The 19,003-nt window shown below is 39.2% G+C and overlaps 1 protein-coding gene across 1 annotated transcript; it reads right to left on the bottom strand.

The window, feature by feature from the left end:
* Positions 1-384: 384 nt before the first annotated feature.
* On the bottom strand, positions 385-18,791 carry HSD17B13 (hydroxysteroid 17-beta dehydrogenase 13). The gene is made up of 7 exons (XM_033214139.1): positions 18,468-18,791; positions 14,072-14,179; positions 12,841-12,972; positions 11,247-11,353; positions 9,343-9,480; positions 5,388-5,504; positions 385-599 (listed from the first exon to the last, which is right to left on the bottom strand). The coding sequence occupies exons 1-7, from the start codon at positions 18,675-18,677 to the stop codon at positions 509-511; spliced, it is 903 nt and encodes a 300-aa protein (XP_033070030.1). The 5' UTR covers positions 18,678-18,791; the 3' UTR covers positions 385-508.
* Positions 18,792-19,003: the final 212 nt, after the last annotated feature.

The following is a 19,003-nucleotide window of genomic DNA, read 5'->3' as shown; positions in this document are numbered from 1 at the left end:
CAGGTTGAGATAAAGCTGCCTGCTGAAGCTTGATCTCTTAGCTGTGCACTCATTCTGTATTCTTGTTGATATTCTGTGGCGTGGCTACAGATTGGAATGCTACTTGAACAGTCTTAAACCTTCCCTGTGTAAATAAGGAAGGTTTCCCTGTGTAATAAGGAAGGAAATACAAATAATACATCTTTGTATTTACTCTTAGGGAGGTAGCTTTTGTCCACCTTTAAATGGAAAAATAAAATATCTTAAAGAAAACCTTTTAAGTATGTTTATGTAAGCACAGAAGTTTTTAAGAGGCATGAAAGGAAAAACAGACCTATTAAAAAGTACGTTAATATTCTTGAGAAACAGGAAGACAGGTAATTATCTTGATCTTTTCACTGCTGCTAGTGCTAAACCAATGTTTTTAATAGTAACAGGACTGAAAAAATGTGAAATAAAGCTTTGCAGCATTGATTCTAAACTATTCATATCATTATCATGCATACAACTCTGGCTGGAGCTTATTTATTCATTTCATTTTGATTTTGTTGCCAACCACTGCTTCAAATTGAATATTCTGCATACGATTTAAAAACGCTGAGGCGCGTTCAGGAAGAAACCTGTACAAAAGAGAAAAAAAAAAGGAAAAATTTTCAGTTTAAAATATTTGACAACAGAGTTCTTTTTTTGGTCATTTGGAATACACTGAGAGTTATCTGGTTTGTGTTTAATTTTCCTCCGTTCTTCTTTACTTCCTTTGCAACCACCTCTCTCTTATGTGTGCATCTTTCTTTTCTTTTCTTTTTTTTTTTTTTGACATAACTTCATAGTGGACTTCATTAGGAAAAGTGTAAAAACATTCAAATTCACAAAATTTAAATGAGACAGTAAAATTATGCCTTGTGGCTATAGTAATTGCCATAATAATCACAAGTAAGGTAAAGTCTAAATTACTGCCTAAACACGGAGGTTGCAGTGAGCCAAGATCATGCCATTGCACTCCAGCTGGGTGACAAGAATGAAACTCTATCTCAAAAAAAATAAAAAATAAAAAAATAAATTATTGCCTAAACAAACACTATTTTGTCAAGCTTCTGCTGCAAGCCCAAGGCAGAAGACATTGCAATTACTAGAAGTCAGCCCAATTATGAATCTGCATTTGAAGCTGGAAGAAAAGGAAAAAAAGTGTGCTCTGATTACAGCATCAAGACATTCTAGCCTGCAAAAAAGTAACTTTATTAACGTCTTGCAGCAGAATACATTAGTAATTGTAACCATGCATTAAAATTCTCATTTCATGTCAAAAAGAGAGTAATCGGTTTTCTTCATGATGTATGTTTCACTGAATTTCATATGGTTTGTCCCTCTGAAAATGTTTTTGGGAACATTCCCTCTCCAGGGAGTGCATCCTAAGATACGCTTACCTTGGGTCATCTTTGGTCATTTTAAATCAATCTGTCTGAACCTATGTGTGCACCTTTGTAATATTCATAGTTCAAATTGTATGCAAATATAAATAAAGCACTGATACATACCACTCTTCTCACTCTCTTATCTGATTTGAGTAAAGATCTAAAATGAAGGTCTGAGCTCATTGCTTAAACTGCTGATTAATCTTGATGCTAAAATCTCACCAAGAGACACCACCAGAATCCATTCCATCCAAGCCTTCACCTCTCCTTTACTATTTACTGAGTATCTATTATGCACTCTATAATAAGGTGAACTAAAGTACTTAAAAAACAGCTATTGTCTTTGAGGAACTTATTGTTTAGCTGAGAGGCTAAAATGGTCATCTTAAAACAATTATTGAAAAATATCAGCCATCTAGAATTAAGGGCTATAACTGGAAGGAGGATTCACATGGGCTCAGATAGTGGAGGAAAGCTTCAAAAGGACAGCTGATGTCCAGGAATGCATAAGAGATGAGTAGGCAGATGAAAGGAAGAGAGTGGCCTGCCCAGTGGCTCACACCTGTAACCCAGCACTTTGGGAGGCAGAGGTGGGCAGATCATGAGGTCAGGAGTTCGAGACCAGCTTGACCAACATGGTGAAACCCTGACTCTACTAAAAATACAAAAAAATTAGCCAGGGTGGTGGCACATGCCTGTAATCCCAGCTATTCAGGAGGCTGAGGCAGGAGAATCTCTTGAACCCAGGAGGCAGAGGTTGCAGTGAGCCGAGATCAAGCCACTGCACTCCAGCCTGGGCAACAGAGCAAGACTCCATCTGAAAAAAGAAGAAAAAAAAAAAAGGAAGAGAGTATGTGAATGTAAAGAGGCAGATATAACATATTCTGCAAAGAAAGTCATATTGAAAATCACTTTGGTATTGTTGACTAATGCAAGATTTACTTCCTTGTTTTGGGGGTAGGTGGGTGAAAGATGGGGGAATGAGCAAACGGGCAGGGAAGATCTGGCTGAAAGAAGGACAAGGATAAGAAGAGAGCTCATGTGGGCCTTTTACCCTCACAAAGAAACCTTCATGCTAGTAATTGCATCTGCTCATAAAATGTTGTCTCTCTGTAAAAGGAATTGAATGCAAAGAAAATTAACAATACATACCTGTTGCCTAGTTACAAACCACCATGACAGCTTCAAAGGATACAAAAGACTTTGAGACTGTTGTTTATTTTACTGGGATACTATTCTCCAACTCAGGCAGAATAATTGTTTTTATCACCATGGTCATATGCATGTATATGCATGTACATATGCATGTAATTTTCAATATTAATATGACTTGCTTTGGGCCCCAAGAGAGTAGGTGTTCCATGAAACTCACTTCCTACCGTGCTTAGTACCAAGACACTAATTTAGTCAACTGTTTTTTTTTTTTTTTCTTTTTTTTTTAATTTATTTTTCCAAGACAGAGTCTTCTGTCGCCCAGGCTGGAGTGCAGTGGCATGATCTCGGCTCACTTCAACCTCTGCCTCCCGGATTCAAGCAATTCTCCTGCGAGTGCCTGGTATTACAAGCACAGGCCACCATGCCTACTAATTTTTGTATTTTTAGTAGAGCTGGGGTTTCACCATGTTGGCCAGGCTGGTCTCGAACTCTGACTTCAAGTGATCTGCCTGCCGTGGCCTCCCAAAGTGCTGGGATTACAGGCATGAGACACCACACCCGGCCTAGTCAACTCTTGAGATGATGTTGCTTGGGGGTCAAGGTTCTCCTTATATTATCTCAAGTCAGTCTATTTAAGCTAAAACAAAATACTGAAATTGATACACCAATGCAGTTTGTACCCTGTTCTCAAATTGTTCTATTTCAAGTTTGTTCATAATTTATATGGATTTGTTTCAAAAAGGTCCAAGGGCTTATGAAGTTAGTATAGTTATCTTCTCACTGATACAATTTCTATTTATAAACTGCTCCTGAGAAGAAAGCTGAGAGAGTATATCCTCCGGGAAATTGTTGCTGTTGCTATTTCATATAAATTCTGTTCTCTAAGATTTTAACATTTGACTTCTATACCTTTTCAGTGACAGGAGCTTTGTTTCTATTATATTGTTTTATTCTTATGGCATCCTTATAAAGAAGATATCACCATATTCATTTGGCCAGGTGCAGTGGCTCATGCCTGTAATCCCAGCACTTTAGGAGGCTGAGGCAGGCAGATCACGAGGTCAGGAGATCAAGACTATCCCAGCTAATGGGGTGAAACCCCATCTCTACTAAAAAAATTAAAAAAAAAAAAATTAGCTGGGCATGATGGCAGGTGCCTGTAGTCCCAGCTACTCGGGAGACTGAGGCAGGAGGATGGCATGAATCCGGGAGGCAGAGATTGCAGTGAGCCAAGATCTTGCCACTGCACTCCAGCCTGGGCAACAGAGCAAGACTCTGTTTCAAAAAAATAAATAAACAAAAATAATAAATAAATAAATAAATAAACAAGACATTCTAAAGACATTAAAAGGATAATAAGGGAATGTTATGTACAAATTTATGCCAAAGAAATTCTACAACTTAGATGAAATGGACAAATTCCTTGAAAGACATACATTACCAAGAATTAATAAGTAAATTGAATTGCCATGTAGCTATTAAAGAAATTAAATTTGTAATTAAAAGCGTTCCCAAAAGAAAATTAGAGGCTCAGGAATCTACCAAAAAAAAAAAAAAAACAAAAACTTATTGAGTTTAGCAAACAAAAAGTTTAGCAATTTAGCAAGGTTGCAAAATATGAGATCAAATTACAAAAATCCAATATATACTGACAACAAACAATGGTAAATACAAATTTTTTTTAAAATGCCATTTGCATTAGCATCAAAAACCGTGAAATAGGGCTGGGCACGATGGCTGATACCTGTAATTCCAGCACTTTGGGAGGCTGAGGCAGGTGGATCACATGAGGTCAGGAGTTCGAGACCAGCCTGACCAACATGGTGAAACCCCATCTCTACTACAAATTCAAAAAATTAGTTGGGCGAGAGGACAGGTGCCTGTAATCCCAGCTACTTGGAAGGCTGAGGCAGGAGAATCGCTTGAAGTCAGGCGGCCTAAGTTGCAGTGAGCCGAGATCACACCACTGCACTCCAGCTTGGGCAACAAGGGCGAAACTCTGTCTCAAAAAAAAAAAAAAAAAGAACTCATGAAATACTCTGGAATAAATCTGATAAAATATGTGCAAGACTTTAACACCAAAAACTACAAAATACAATTTAAAGATTTAAAGATTTTGAAGAAGATTTAAAAAATAGATATTATATTATTGGATTCGAAAACTCAATATTGTTGATATGTCAATTCTCCCCAATTGATCTATAGATTCAGTGCAATCCCAACCAAACTTCCAGTAGGCTTTTAAAAATGGAGTCTTTATTATTAACTACTTCACTATATTGCATTCTTTTTAAACTGTGTTTCCTTTAGTTAGAATAGTCTTCAGCAAAGTTTGGGCAGAGACAGTAGATTTGGTAGAGAAAATGAATCATTCTCTTTTTATAGACTGGGTAGGAAAAGAACAGAGGAAGCTTAACTGTTCTCCCCAGGGGTGGAGAGTTTCCATGCCAATTTTCACAACTGAAAGATTCTCCATAATAATAGCTCTACTGGGCCAGGTGCGGTGGCTCATGTCTATAATCCCAGCACTTTGGGAGGCCGAGACAGGAGGATAACTTGAGGTCAGGAGTTCGAGCCCAGCCTGGTCAACACGGGGAAACCCCATCTCTATCAAAAAATACAAAAATTAGCTGGGTGTGGTGTGGTAGCACACACCTGTAGTCCCAGTTACATGGGGATCTGAGGCACAAGAATTGCTTGAACCCAGGAGGTGGAGGTTGCAGTGAGCCAAGATCGTGCCACTGCAATCCAGTCAGGGTGACAGAATAAGACTCTGTCTCAAAAAAAAAAAAAAAAGCTCTATTGGTGTTTTAGTATTTAGGTGTTCTGTGCTGTACTTACTTCTCTAGTATCAGAAAGATGTTGATATATGATGGAACAAAAATCATTTTCTTATTGGTAAGTATTCCATCTATCAGACTTCTAACAACTTCATCTGTCTCCAATACAGGCCATAATCTGTGATTAAAAAGAGGAAACGTTTATTTTTATTTTCTAAAATTTTAATTTCATAAGTAAATGATGGTAGGAAAATTATCCTATATTTTTACTAAATTTAGAATGAAGATTTAAAATATTCCAGGATTTGCTGCATTAATGCCACCCTACCCACTTCCTCCGCATCCCATGTTGATGTTTTGTTATCAGAAACTTATACTTTCATATCCAGTAGGTGTGTTTCATAGCTCACTTAGTCAAAATATCAAAATGGTGGAGAGGCATTAGATGGTAAGGAGTAGAGGAGCCATGCAAGAAAGAGGAACGGCTAGGATTAATCATGGGACAGGAAGGAAAGATCTGACATCTCAAAGCCTGTTGGATGCAAGGAGAAAATTCTATAGCTAAGTATACTTTCTTTCTTGCGGAGGTATTCCATAAAGCTGGATTGTTTTAAGGTCATCATTTTGTCAGAGGCGTTTAAATCAGAGCAACTCCATCTTGAATAGGGCCTGGGTAAAAGAAGGCTGACACCTACTGGGCTTCATTCCCAGGAAGCTAAAGCATTCTTTGTCACAGGATGATATAGGAGGTTGGCACAAGATTCAGGTCATAAAGACCTTGCTGATAAAATAGGGTGCAGTAAAGAAGCCAGTCAAAACCCACCAAAACCAAGATAGTGATGAAAGTGACCTCTGGTTGTCCTCACTGCTCATTATAAGCTAACTATAATACATTAATTAGCATGCTAAGAGACACTTCTATCAGCACTGTAACAGTTTACAAATACCATGGCAATGGCAGGAAGTTACCCGATATGGTCTAAAAAGGGGAGGAAATCTCAGTTCTGGGAATTGCTCACCCCTTTCCCAGAAAACTTATGAATAATCCACCCCTTGTTTAGCATATCAAGAAGTAACTAAATATCCTTGGTGGAGCAGCCCCAGCTGTTCTTCTCCGTGGAGTAGCCATTCTCTACTCCTTTACTTTCCTAATAAGCTTACTTTTGCTTTGCACTGTGGCCTTGCCCCAAATTGTTTCTTGGGAGAAATCTAAGAACCCTCTCTTGGGGGCTGGATTGGGACCCCTTTCTGGTAAGAATTTCATATTTGAGATTCACCTCTGACTTGCCTATCCTGCAGTTTAATGAGAATTTAAGAGGTGCCCAAGGAGTATGACAACTGGAGGTGTAACCTTCCTTATACTGAAGGCTGCGTACATGTATTCTTGAAAAACATTCATAAACATAGGCTTAGTGAAGAATTGCCTGTTAGTGCAAGATGATGACAGAAAATTAAAACATAAATGGATTTAAAATGTTATATTCAAATTAAGATGTCTAGGCGTGGACTGAACAGCCAGTGAATGTAAAGGCTGGGCGAGGAGTTAGGGAACCAGTGAATGTTAAAACTCCATTTCCTGGGATGATCTGTGGTTTACTGCAGATTAGTATGTGATTCACTTCTCCACTGCATTGAATAGCAAAGCCAACAGAGAGTAATACAAGTCAATACATTTCTAAATTACTCTGTTCTGCCCTTTCTCTCCCTGATATCATCTATATGGATCCAACAACCCAGCTTAGGAGCCAAGTGTGACATTACATATCGATGCCTTAGCCCTGACTAAGGAAATTCACAATCCAGCAACCTCTATAAAATCAATCCCAAATCTTCAGCATTGCCTGTGTCTGCCCCTAAATTAGCCCCATAGGAACCTTATACCCAGAGTTCCATTATCTTTACTCTTCTCATCTATTATGCTTTCCCCAAGAGTGGCAGGATACCCTTAGGAAAGCTCATGGTACGCTAAGCCTGAAAGCCTACCAAGAGGGTTTTTATTGGGCCCAATTCCTTGTCTAAGAAAACAGTCAGGAGTTGCAACAGTACTATAGTATTCACTTACATATCGCATACTTATTAAGTACTGTGAGAAGCCACGTTTGCTCACTTCTGCTTGTCAGCATAATTTCACAAAGTCCCTGACTCTGTGACAATGTGGAGCTCTCTGGAAAGATGCTTTGAAGACAATACAGGATAGAGCACATGGCCCCCAGTACTAGAGCAGTCCAACTGAACCTCTCTAAAGGGCTGCTCTCAGGCTATAGGCCTCCTTCTGTAGTCTTCAGTAAGGCTTCTAAATAAAATCAACACTTTTAATTCTTTAAAAACTTATTTTTTGGGCCGGTCGTGGTGGCTTACGCCTGTAATCCCAGCATTTTAGAAGACCGAGGCAGGCAGATAACCTGAGGTCAGGAGTTCGAGACCAGCCTGGCCAACATGGCAAAACTCCGTCTCTACTAAAAATACAAAAATTAGTCAGCTGTGGTGGTGGGCGCCTGTAATCCCAAATACTCAGGAGGCTGAGGAAGGAGAATCGCTTGAATCCGGAAGGCAGAGGTTGCGGTGAGCCGAGATTGAGCCACTGCACTCCAGCCTGGGTGACAGAATGAGACGCTGTCTCAAAAAAAAAAGCAAAAACAAAAACTTATTTTTTTTTCTTTAATCAACAGTACCTATGGTCTAACACCATGAAGGACTCCAGTGGCAGGGAGTGACTCCAGCTGCAGAGACCACACAGCTAACTCAGGCTGTAAGAGTCAGTATCCTCAAACGAGGCGGCACTCAACAGAGAATTGTTTAGTTCATTTGAATGAATGTGTTTAGGACTAATTCCCTTCCAGTAAAAAATTGGTTTTGAATCATTAAGCTTAGTATATTTTGTTAATCTGCAGCAGAATATATACCAGGATTAGAAAAGTTTGTTAAACAGATGGCTTAATTTTCAGGCCTTATCCACACCTTCCTGCTTTTTTCTTCTCCTTTCAGGACTACTTTTTCCTCTCTTGTGGTCTCAAATCCTCTCACCAGAGACAAGAGTTCTTGCAGAAATTCACCTTGACTAAGGAGCTAGAGACTCAATTTATTTGCTGGTCCTTGGAACATTTGCATTTTAAAGACAGGGTGGTAACAGTGATCAAATGTATATAGAGATTGTGTGTGTGTGTGTGTGTGTATTTAGAGACAGAGGTCTCACTATGTTGCCCAAGTTGGAGTGCAATGGCTATTCACAGGTGCAATCATAGTGCACTACAGCCTCGAACTCCTGCCTTCCTCTCGCCTTAGCTTCCCTGGTCTCTAGGACTACAAGTTTGCCCTCTGATAATATTGAATATATCAAAGTTTTCCAAACCTGCCTCTGTTCTCATCTGGTATGCTTGTAAGACAAGACAAAACAAAACTCCTAATTCTTGGAATTAATCCTAGTCTACTGGATCAGAATTTCCTCAGAAATTCCTAAGGACGAGCCTATGAACTTTATTTTTTAAGTAAGCACAAGCAATAATTCTTAGGATGAGACAAGTTTGGAAAATGTTTGGGTGCCTTATGTTAACATTGTGGCCAGTGCTGTGGAAGACATAAAAGAGGCATAAGTACCCATACCTTTCTATGCTCTGTTTGAAGAGGATGAACCACTAATGGAAAGGGGAAATGTCATGTATCATTGATTTTGTGGGTGCGGTGTTCAGGAGAGGAGACTCTCGCCATTCCCTTAAGCACACCTCTCCAGCCCCCCTTGCCCCATTCCCACTTCCCACTTACTCTTGGCACCTGAGTGTGTGTTAAGCTTTTTCCCAGACACAAATAAATATCCCAGTTCATTGGTAGCTGATAATTCCTGCTAGTCCCTAATGTTTTTCCCCTTTATTCCTTTAATTTCAGGATAATAATATTAATAAGAAAAAATAATTTTTCTGTTTCTTTTTTTTTCTATTAGTTGGCCTGCATAAACATTTCTCATTAGTTTTCATATCAATTTATCATACCACAGTCTCATTCTAACTTGATTGTGACCTTACCTTGTGCTTGGATTTTTGGTGAACCCAGTATTCACAAAAACTGGGCAGAGACATGAGGTTTTGATACCAGTTTTTCCCAAAGCTTGAAGTTCTGATGTCAGACCTCTGTGAAAGCCAACAGCAGCAAATTTGCTGGAACTGTAAGAGAATTATTAAGCATTGTTAGCTAAGGGAGAGTGAAACCAATCCTCAGTTTTCTGTGAGAAGGCGGTATCATTTGACTTAAGAACAAGTAGATCCTGGCTAACATGGTGAAACCCCGCTTCTGCTAAAAATACAAAAATAAATTAGCCAGGCGTGGTGGCGGGCTCCTGTAATCCCAGCTACTCCGGGGGCTGAGACAGGGGAATGGCATGAACCTGGGAGGCGGAGCTTGCAGTGAGCCGAGATCGCGCCACTGCACTGCACTCCAGCCTGGGCGACCGAGCGAGACTCCATCTCAAAAAAAAAAAAAAAAAAAAAAAGAACAAGTAGAAGCCAAAAAATCAGCCACTTGTGATTTTTCTGAGAGTATAAATGGCAATTCATTTTCATTTTCTGATATGATTAAGCAGAATTGTGAACGTATCTCATTTCTTAAACAACGATAGCAAAAGAACAAAAATAACTCTATTGATTGGCTTAATGTTCAGTTTTCCACCCTACATGTAAGGTTTTTCCATTGAATCTTCAAAATGTTTTCTAATCAGTTTTTATTGCTTTTATTTTGAAAAATATGAATCAGGAAAAACATATTTAGTAATTCTACAAAATTGATGTCTGTGTTGACAGACTTCTGTAGGACTCTGCTCATTTCTCCTTTCTCTCTCAATAACTGGGTTGATGGTTTTTCTCTTGATAATGGTTGCCACTTTGGCCTCTTAATTTTATTATGAGGATCTGGAGAAGAGTTTACAGGTAAGGAAATTTGGCAAATACAGTAGTATATCCTTAGGGCCTCCCACCTCCTTCCCTTTAAGTCTTTGGTGGTACGTGGAGTGTGGTATCTGCAACTTTTAATCAGGTAGAGTTGTTTCTCTCTCTCTCTCTGTCTTTCTCTCTCTCTCTCTCTCTCTCTCACACACACACACACACACACACGTTCATGGCACAAGCACACTGTAAAATGTTTTGATCCAGGGACCACTCTGATTGTCTTATTTTGGACACCAAGGCCATGACATAGACATGTATTCTTTTTCGCTTCTGTAGGTTTTGCTTCTTAGTCTGTGGAGTTTCTGTTTCTTATTCCAGGAAACAATGGAAACGTGCTTGGCATTACTGTTTTCTCTCATTGTTCTACAGAAGAATTTGCAGAAATCTAAAAGTATTTTAAATATAATTACAACCCGGTTTCATTGCTTTAGAAAAAGTCATTTAAAAAATTCATTCTAAACCACTGTAAATTTAAATTCTGTTAACCTAAATCACTCTACTCTGAGCATTGCCATCTTGAGGCAGGAGAATAGGGTCTGGAGGCAGGGAACATAAGGCCGATTCATGCTGACTTCCTAGAACTAAATCAAGTGGAAACACTTCAGCTATGACAGGAAATATCCTTTCCATTTACATGGGGTGTACACTGAGTAAATGACTTTGTAACTTTAATTTATCCTCTTCATTTACATAGGACGTACAACAAGTAACCAGTGGAAACCTCTAGAGGGTATTTAAACCCCAGAAAATTCTGTAATGGGCTCTTGAGCCCCTGTGCTTGGGCCCACTCCCACCCTGTGGAGCATACTTTCATTTTCAGTAGATCTCTGATTTTGTTGCTTCATTCTTTCCTGGCATTTTGGTGCGTTTTGTCCAATTCTTTGTTCAAGATGCCAAGAACCAGGACACCCTCCACCGGTAACAATGTGAAGTGTAATGCTCCCTTCAAAGTGTAAAAATATATAACATGGCTGGCATGTGATACTTACCAATATGGGATGAGGTAAGGAATCACTTCGTGGCCACACACTGAAGCCACCGTGACGATGTGGCCATGATTTCTCTCTATCATCGATGGAAGAAGTGCTTTTGTGATCTTAAGCCATTGCAGAAAGAAGAAAAACAATGACATAGGTGTTAGGTTTCCAAATCAGGTAGTTTTATTTTTGTTAAGACAGAAAGGCATTTGAGAGAACTTATAAAATGAAATAAAATACTTCCAAGTATTCCATGATTAATTCTATACAAATGATAGAAATAAAGATATAAATTTATTGGTATGGTTATACCCCATGCCAACACTAATCTCAGTATTCCCCATCCTTCCCTTCAGAAGGAATCAAATAGATCCTTTTCTGGATATGTCATCTAAACGATATTAAGGGAAAAATTCAGAGTTTTCAGAAATAAAATAATTCCTTATGATAATTTGGTGTCATGTAATTTTTTGGTTTGGGGCTTTATCATTCTAATTAAAAGAGTGAAATCTTGTGTAACTGTATTAAGGCAGTTGAATAGTGTAAGCTGAGAGTTCTACACCACACTTATGCATCATGATTGAATTCACTATCTCCCTCTTTGTAATATTGTATATTATATGTTGCTGTTACAGGAAACAAGTCTTTCTTTTTTTCCAAAAACCTCTTTTGTGAGAAACATCAAAATTTTGTAAGAATGTAGTAAATCCTACGCAAATTGATAGAACTAGAACTCCCAACCCAAGCTACCCCCAAATTCCCAACCCACAGAAACTGTGAGAGGATGGTGAACATATATTGTTGCTTTAAACCACTAAGTTTTGTATAATTTGTTATGCAGCTATAGGTAACTAATACATGAAGTCTCCATGTAGTTTGGTGGGCATGGGAGCCAATTCACATATGTGAGGAGCTGGTAAAGGTAAGGGGGATACCTCTCTTTTTTTTTCTTCTTTCTTCCAGAATCCAGATTTGCCCTAGATTCTACACTAATATTGAGGCACTGGAAGACTAATCATAAAAATTTCTATACAAAGGCAGCTGAAGTTGATATTTCCATCTCCCACAAAACTAACCAATTATATGAGGTCTGTGTAGCTGCATTTCTCAATTCTAGCATCCCATGGATCTAGAACTTGCCTCAGAGTCTCATTCAAAAGTGTCCTCGGCCCTATATACATCCACATAATTACTTCTGATGTCCTTCCCATTCTAAAATTCCACAAAATGAGGACACATTACAAAATCATGGTGTAGAGGGGAAAAAATGAGGTCACAAGTGAGAGCATTGAAAAGATGTACACTGACAACCCTTAACAAACCTCCACAAACATTTGTTGAATTCTTGGTACATGCCAAGCTTTGTGTCAGATACTGGTGGACAAGACAGACCAAGTAGCTTACGTTCTAGTGTGTTGTGTCCACTTGAATTCTGTGTCCTTGTGTCAGAGACTCTGTGGCTCTTCTCCTCAAACAAATTTGATGATTCTTGATTAAGGCTAAGATCTGGCCAGTTTCCTGTCCAGAAGTATGTGAACGCTGTTATAAGTTTCACGTATCTTAAGAGAAGGTGCACAAATCAGAAATGTTTCTGACTCACACTCACCCAAAAATGTCCTAGGATGTTGACCTCAAATGTTTTGGTAATCTCTTCATCCTTAGTGCTGCGAAGATCGGCTGGATATATTGTCCCAGCATTATTCACCACAATTGTCACATCACCCACTTCTTTCTTCACCTTTTGAAATTGAAAGAACATTCATTGGGTGTGTTATACAAACTCAAAAGTTTGGGGACCAATATAATCCAGAGATTAGAGTCTTTCTTCTACTGTATGAGGTCTCTCAGAATTCAGGCAAGATGGACTGTTGTGCTCAAACAGTGGAGGCCAATGGAGCACTGTCATAAAGGTGGGATAAACTGTTCTTTTAACATCTAAATTTCAATACCCAGCACATCATGTTTTGCAAGTTTATCAGTAAAGTGAAATTAACATTTATGTTGATAAATTACTATATAAGTTCTGACCAAATATTTTTAAAGTGCTCGTTTTTTTAAAAAGTGGTTTTCTTTAAATTTTTTTTTTTTTTTTTTTTTTTTCAGAGATAGAGTCTCACTACATTGCCCAGGCTGGTCTCGAGCTCTGGATCTCATATGATCCTTCCACGTTGGCCTCACAAAGTGCTGGGATTACATGTGTGAACCACCGCACTTGGTCTAAAGTGCTGGTTGGGTAATCCTGGTTTCATAACCTACTAACTACATGACCTTGGTCTGGCTTAACCTCTCTGAGTCATAATTTGCTCATTTGTAAAATGAAGTTTACAGGGTTATTGTAGGGATTCGATTTAAAAAATGTAAAGTTTGTTGGAGTGCTTAGTTCATTGTGATTATTTGATATTTGCTCTTTTAAAATAATTGTGATAATAAGTATTAATATTACATTTTCTACAGAAGACTACATTAACACCAAAATAAAATCTCACAAGGGAAATAATTAAAGAGAAGACAGGATTACTGCAAAGTTAATAGGACTAAAACAAAACTAGGAAGTGATCCATATTCCCTTATGATAAATCTTTTGTCAGTCACTCTGTGTCACTGCTCACACTTCTGATCAGAATGAAATTGATTAATAATATGAATAATAATAATGGGCAGAGCTGAATGGATTACATACAAGAAAAAAGTATATATCCTTCCTTGGTCACATAACTACTTCAGTTAGCAGCTAAAATCCATTTAAATCAGGCAGTCGTAGAGAACTTTCTCATTTTCCATGTCAGTGTCGTAGGAAACAAAATCATCTGAAGAAATTTGTGAAACTGAAGTCTCACCTGATTTAGAGCGCGATAGATTTCTTCTCTGTTGCTGCAGTCTACCACATACGCATGCGCAGTGACGCCTAGTTTTCGGCACTCAGCTGCAGTTTCCTCCACACCACGCTGTAATTGGAAGAAACAAATTCCGAAGAAAAAGTGGAGAAAACATTGGAGAAGAAAAAGTTTTAAAAGAATTAACATTTGGCTTGGCGCGGTGGCTCACGCCTGTAATCCCAGCACTTTGATTGGCTGAGGAGGGCGGATCATGAGGTTAGGAGTTCAAGACCAGCCTGGCCAACATGGTGAAACCCCGTCTCTACTGAAAATGCAAACATTAGCCAGGCCTGATGGTGTGGGCCTGTAATCCCAGCTACTTGGGCAGCTGAGGCAGGAGAATTGCTTGAGCCTGGGAGGAAGAAGTTGCAGTGAGCGGAGACAATGCCACTGGACTCCAGCCTAGGCAAACTGGACACCAGCCTAGGCAACAAAGTGAGACTCTGTCTCCAAAAAAAAAAAAAAAAAATTAACATTCATGCTCAAAATGAACGATTAATATTCATTTTGGACATGAAGGTAGTTAATCTTTTAAAAATTGGCCTCCTGGGTCGGGTGCAGTGGCTCATGCCGGTAATCCCAGTGTTTTGGGAGGCCGAGGAGGGTAGATCACTTGAGGTCAGGAGTTTGAGACCAGCCTGGCCAGCATGGTGAAACCCCATATCTACTAAAAATACAAAAAATTAACCGTGCATGGTGGTGGGGGCCTGTAATCCCAGCTACTCGGGAAGTTTAGACAGGAGAATCACTTGAACCCGGGAGGCAGAGGTTGCAGTGAGCTGAAATCATTCCATTGCACTCCAATCTGGGTGACAGAATGGGACTTGGTCTCAAAATAAAATAAAATAAAATAAAATAAAAATTGGCCTCCTTATTTTTTAGAAAATTTCTTGAGAGTGATTGCCTAGTTGCAACAAGATTACCCCTGGCTTTTCTGCCAGGGAATGCTCATACTAAAACCAAAGCAAACAAAACAAAATCCCTTCATGCTTTTTCCAGCTTTTCCTCTTGGTTGGAGGCTGTACAGTAGGCAGTTTCTCTAAAGCAGCCTACTTTCAAACCTTAAAGAACATTCTTGAAAAACGTTGCTCTTTATGGTGCCATGGAAGATGAATTTGGAGAAGAAAGAAAAACTCAGCCATTAATTTATCATACATTGTTGAGCATCAACTATGTAATAAGCAGTAAAGTGCTAAGTAGCAATTCTAAACTAGTGGTAATGGTAAACTATATGCCTCTGCCCATCATACTTTTCTCAATGATTCTGACTCATCCTCCTAGGAGGGAAAGGGAAAGAAGGCTCCTTATAGAAGGACTTTCATAGGGAGACCATGCCTCTACTCTAGGAGATATAATATTACATTCTTCAGGTGTTTGGGAGTGAGATGAGCAAGGCCACTGGATCGATTTCTCATTTATGTGCCAACCTTGCCCATAACCATAGGACATGGAGACAGAGCAATTTACTTTCAGCCTAAATTCAAAAGCCTCTTTCTTAAGATAAAATTGCCCTAATGTTTCTTGACTCACATTTCTGGAAAATTAGAATTCTTTTCAAGTTTTGACATCAGGTGACTTTTATAGAAAAGATTATAAGGTTTTAAAAATTATACTTTTCCATCTCACAATCGGTAAACTCTTCTCTGTGACAAGCAGGCAAGGATACCTGAAAAGCCCTATTCTTTGCGTGTTTGGATGACAGTGGTATTGCTGCTATTTAGGGCAATCCTCTAATGAGTGGTCTCTGGATCCTTTGTATTTCACGACTGTAAGCTAAACCCTGGAGCAGCAGCCTGAACTCCCCAAACATGGATGTTAGGACCCAGTCACAGAGTCAGTATCCCCTCAATTAGCCTTTTGTGGGATTGCAGAAGATTAAAAAAAGGATAGGAGAGTCTTTCACTGACTTAGAGGGTAGCTTGCTCACTGCCAGATTGCACAAACCACACCATACTCTCTCATCTGTTTCTAGGTCAGTAGAGAGCATTAGTAACCAGAGCATTCATCAGATGTTTTGATTGAAGAATTAATTATTCAGTTTTGTAACTGAGCTAGATAATTGCAAAATTGCAAAATGTAATGCCTTGTCTTTTTGTTAGCAAAACACTTGCTTTAGCTTAAATTCCAGTGTGTTTTTTGAACTGTATTCCCAAAGCAAGAGTTTAGATTGCATAAGGGCCAAATTGCTACTGTGTCTCTCATCTCATAGGGCAAAAGGAGTCAGTTATGGTGAAAACTCAGATAGCATCTTCCTCGCCTAAAGGAGATCTGAGTTACATTACAATCTTAGAGTGAATCATTCAGTAGCTTAAATGTTTAACCATAAAATTTAACGATTCAAAGAGAATTTTTGAGGTTGGATTACCCATTCTTCTTAAGTCTTTTTTTTTTTTTTTTCAGATAGTACCTGGCTCTGTCGCCCAGGTTGGAGTGCAATGATGTCATCATAGCTCATTGCAACCTCGGCTTCCCGAACTGAAACCATCCTCCCACCTCAGCCTCCTGAGTAGCTGGGACTATGGGTGCGCACCACCAAACCCAGCTAATTTTTGTATTTTTTGTAGATGTGGGGGTTTTGCTGTGCTGCCCAGGCTGGTCTCGAATCCCTGGGCTCCAGCAATCTGCCCACCTCGGCCTCCCAAAGTGCTGGGATTACAGGTGTAACCCACTGCACCCGCCCTTAAGTCATTTTTAATATGACTTCCTTCTAATTTACTTTTCTCTTGTCTCTGGAAATTTTAAAATTAAAAAAAAAAAACTTAATATATATGGTCCTTTCCACAAAAATACACATCTGGAAAGAGATTTGAAGGTTAGATTTCATCAAGCCCTTTTCATAGACTTATTTATGTTTTTGGACAAATGCCTAAGAACAGCAGGCAACAATTTTCTCTGTTTGCAAATTCTTGGTATCTTCCAGAAAGTTCATTCGAATTTCTTCAAAGACCAAACAGATGGCAAATCATTTTTATATACATCAACTCATCTATTATATAAATGCTCATATCTGTTAAATAAAAATGTACTAGCTTTTTTGAATAGCATTCTTCACTATTCAGAAAAAAACAAAAAAGAATTAATTCTCAAAGTTTAAGAGACATTTTAGGTTTCAACTAAACATGACAGCAAAGAACATGAGAAAGAAATAATATAATGGTAATTAAAACCTCACTGTAATTTGCGGAAAACGTGATTCTCAAGAAGTACTTCACAATTTTTCCAATCCTAACATCCTGTAAACACTTTTCTGTGTATATTTTCATGGCCTTACCAGAATTTACAGGTTTAGAGTAAAAGATACAAGATTTCAGTTACTTCAGTTTTTTTTTTTTGAGACGGAGTCTCACTCTGTGGCCGGAGCTGGATTGCAGTGCCCGGATCTCAGCTCACTGCAAGCTCCGCCTCCCGGGTTCACGCCATTCTCCTGCCTCAGCCTCCCGAGTAGCTGGGAATACAGGCGCCCGCCACCTTGCCCGGCTAGTTTTTTGTATTTTTTAGTAGAGACGGGGTTTCACAGTGTTAGCCAGGATGGTCCGGATCTCCTGACCTCGTGATCCGCCCGTCTCGGCCTCCCAAAGTGCTGGGATTACAGGCTTGAGCCACCGCGCCCGGCCGTTACTTCAGTTTTATCTGGGGTTGTTCATGTAGGTGTTTACAAATAAGAACACAGGAAAAATGCTGATGTCTGAGGGAAAGCCTGACTCACTGCACACATATTTTATTTAACACAGTTATTGTTTATCATGTGCCAAGTATCGTTTACCGTGTGCTAAGTACTGAAAATATTACTTATTTAATCCTTTTGACTAGGGACTGGCAAACATTTTCTGTAAAGAGTCAGATAGTAAATATTTTAGGATTGTGTTGCGTGTGTATGAGAGGAGGCACTAAAGGTTTATGTTGCATGTTCTCCTTTGTTTGACTTTTGTTTGGTGACCTTTCAAAATGTAAAACTCATTCTTAGTTCAACAGGCTGCCCACTGGCCAGATTCAGCCTATTAGCTGTAATTTTCAGATCTCGTTCTTGCCCATCTCCTAAGTTATTATCCTCACTTCAGAACCAAGAAAACAGGCTGAGAGATAATACGTGACTTGCCTCATTTAGCACCTGGGAAGGAGCCTGGCTCCTGAGTCTTTGCTGTCAACCTGCACATCATGTCATAAAAATGGCTGCTTAGTTCTCAATTACATTCCCTTCATCTAACTAACCTGATGCATATACAGACTAAGGCACCAGGGGGAATTTATCAAACTTTGAAAAACAAAATCACAAAGATAAGTAGATGGTAAGTCAAATAATTCTTATAATGCTTATCTTACTCTGTGACTTTAAAAGGTTGGAAGATGTATACATTACCTTATTAATATCCCACAGAACCAGTATGCTCTGTCGTTTTGCAAATTCATAGGCAGTCTGCCTGCCTATTCCATGCCCAGCTCCAGTAATGAAAACAATCTCCCCAGCCACAGATTTTCTCCTCCGAGGAATGAAAAACTTCACCAACAACTCCAAGTAGGAGTAGATGACGGTGATCAGAAGCAGAAGGATTTCCAGGATGATGTTCATGGCTCTGTCCTGTCCTCTTCCTTCTGGTTCAGTCCTTGTATAGTCCTAGGGAGGAGGTACTGTGTACACACAGCTCCAGGGAAGAGGTGTGCCCCGGTGTTAATGGGACTACCAGATAGAAGCCAGCTTCTATCACGTGGAAGCAGGCCTTGTTCACGTGTCCTAAGGTGTTGGAAACACCTCAGGTTTTTGAAGTGATGCCAAGTGCTAGCAGTAGCTTAGTTCACATCAAGAGAACCCAAGAGAATGTGCTCTCTGGACTTGTTTATCTGAAAAGCAGTTATGTACTATATTTCACCTTGAAGTTTCACCTCTAAAAACAATTC

Source organism: Trachypithecus francoisi, unplaced genomic scaffold, assembly GCF_009764315.1.
Source record: "Trachypithecus francoisi isolate TF-2019V2 unplaced genomic scaffold, Tfra_2.0 Lachesis_group1, whole genome shotgun sequence".
Classification (NCBI taxonomy): domain Eukaryota; kingdom Metazoa; phylum Chordata; class Mammalia; order Primates; family Cercopithecidae; genus Trachypithecus; species Trachypithecus francoisi.
The sequence above is the reverse complement of the archived record's forward strand: the minus strand, read 5'-3'. Positions and strand labels throughout refer to the sequence as shown.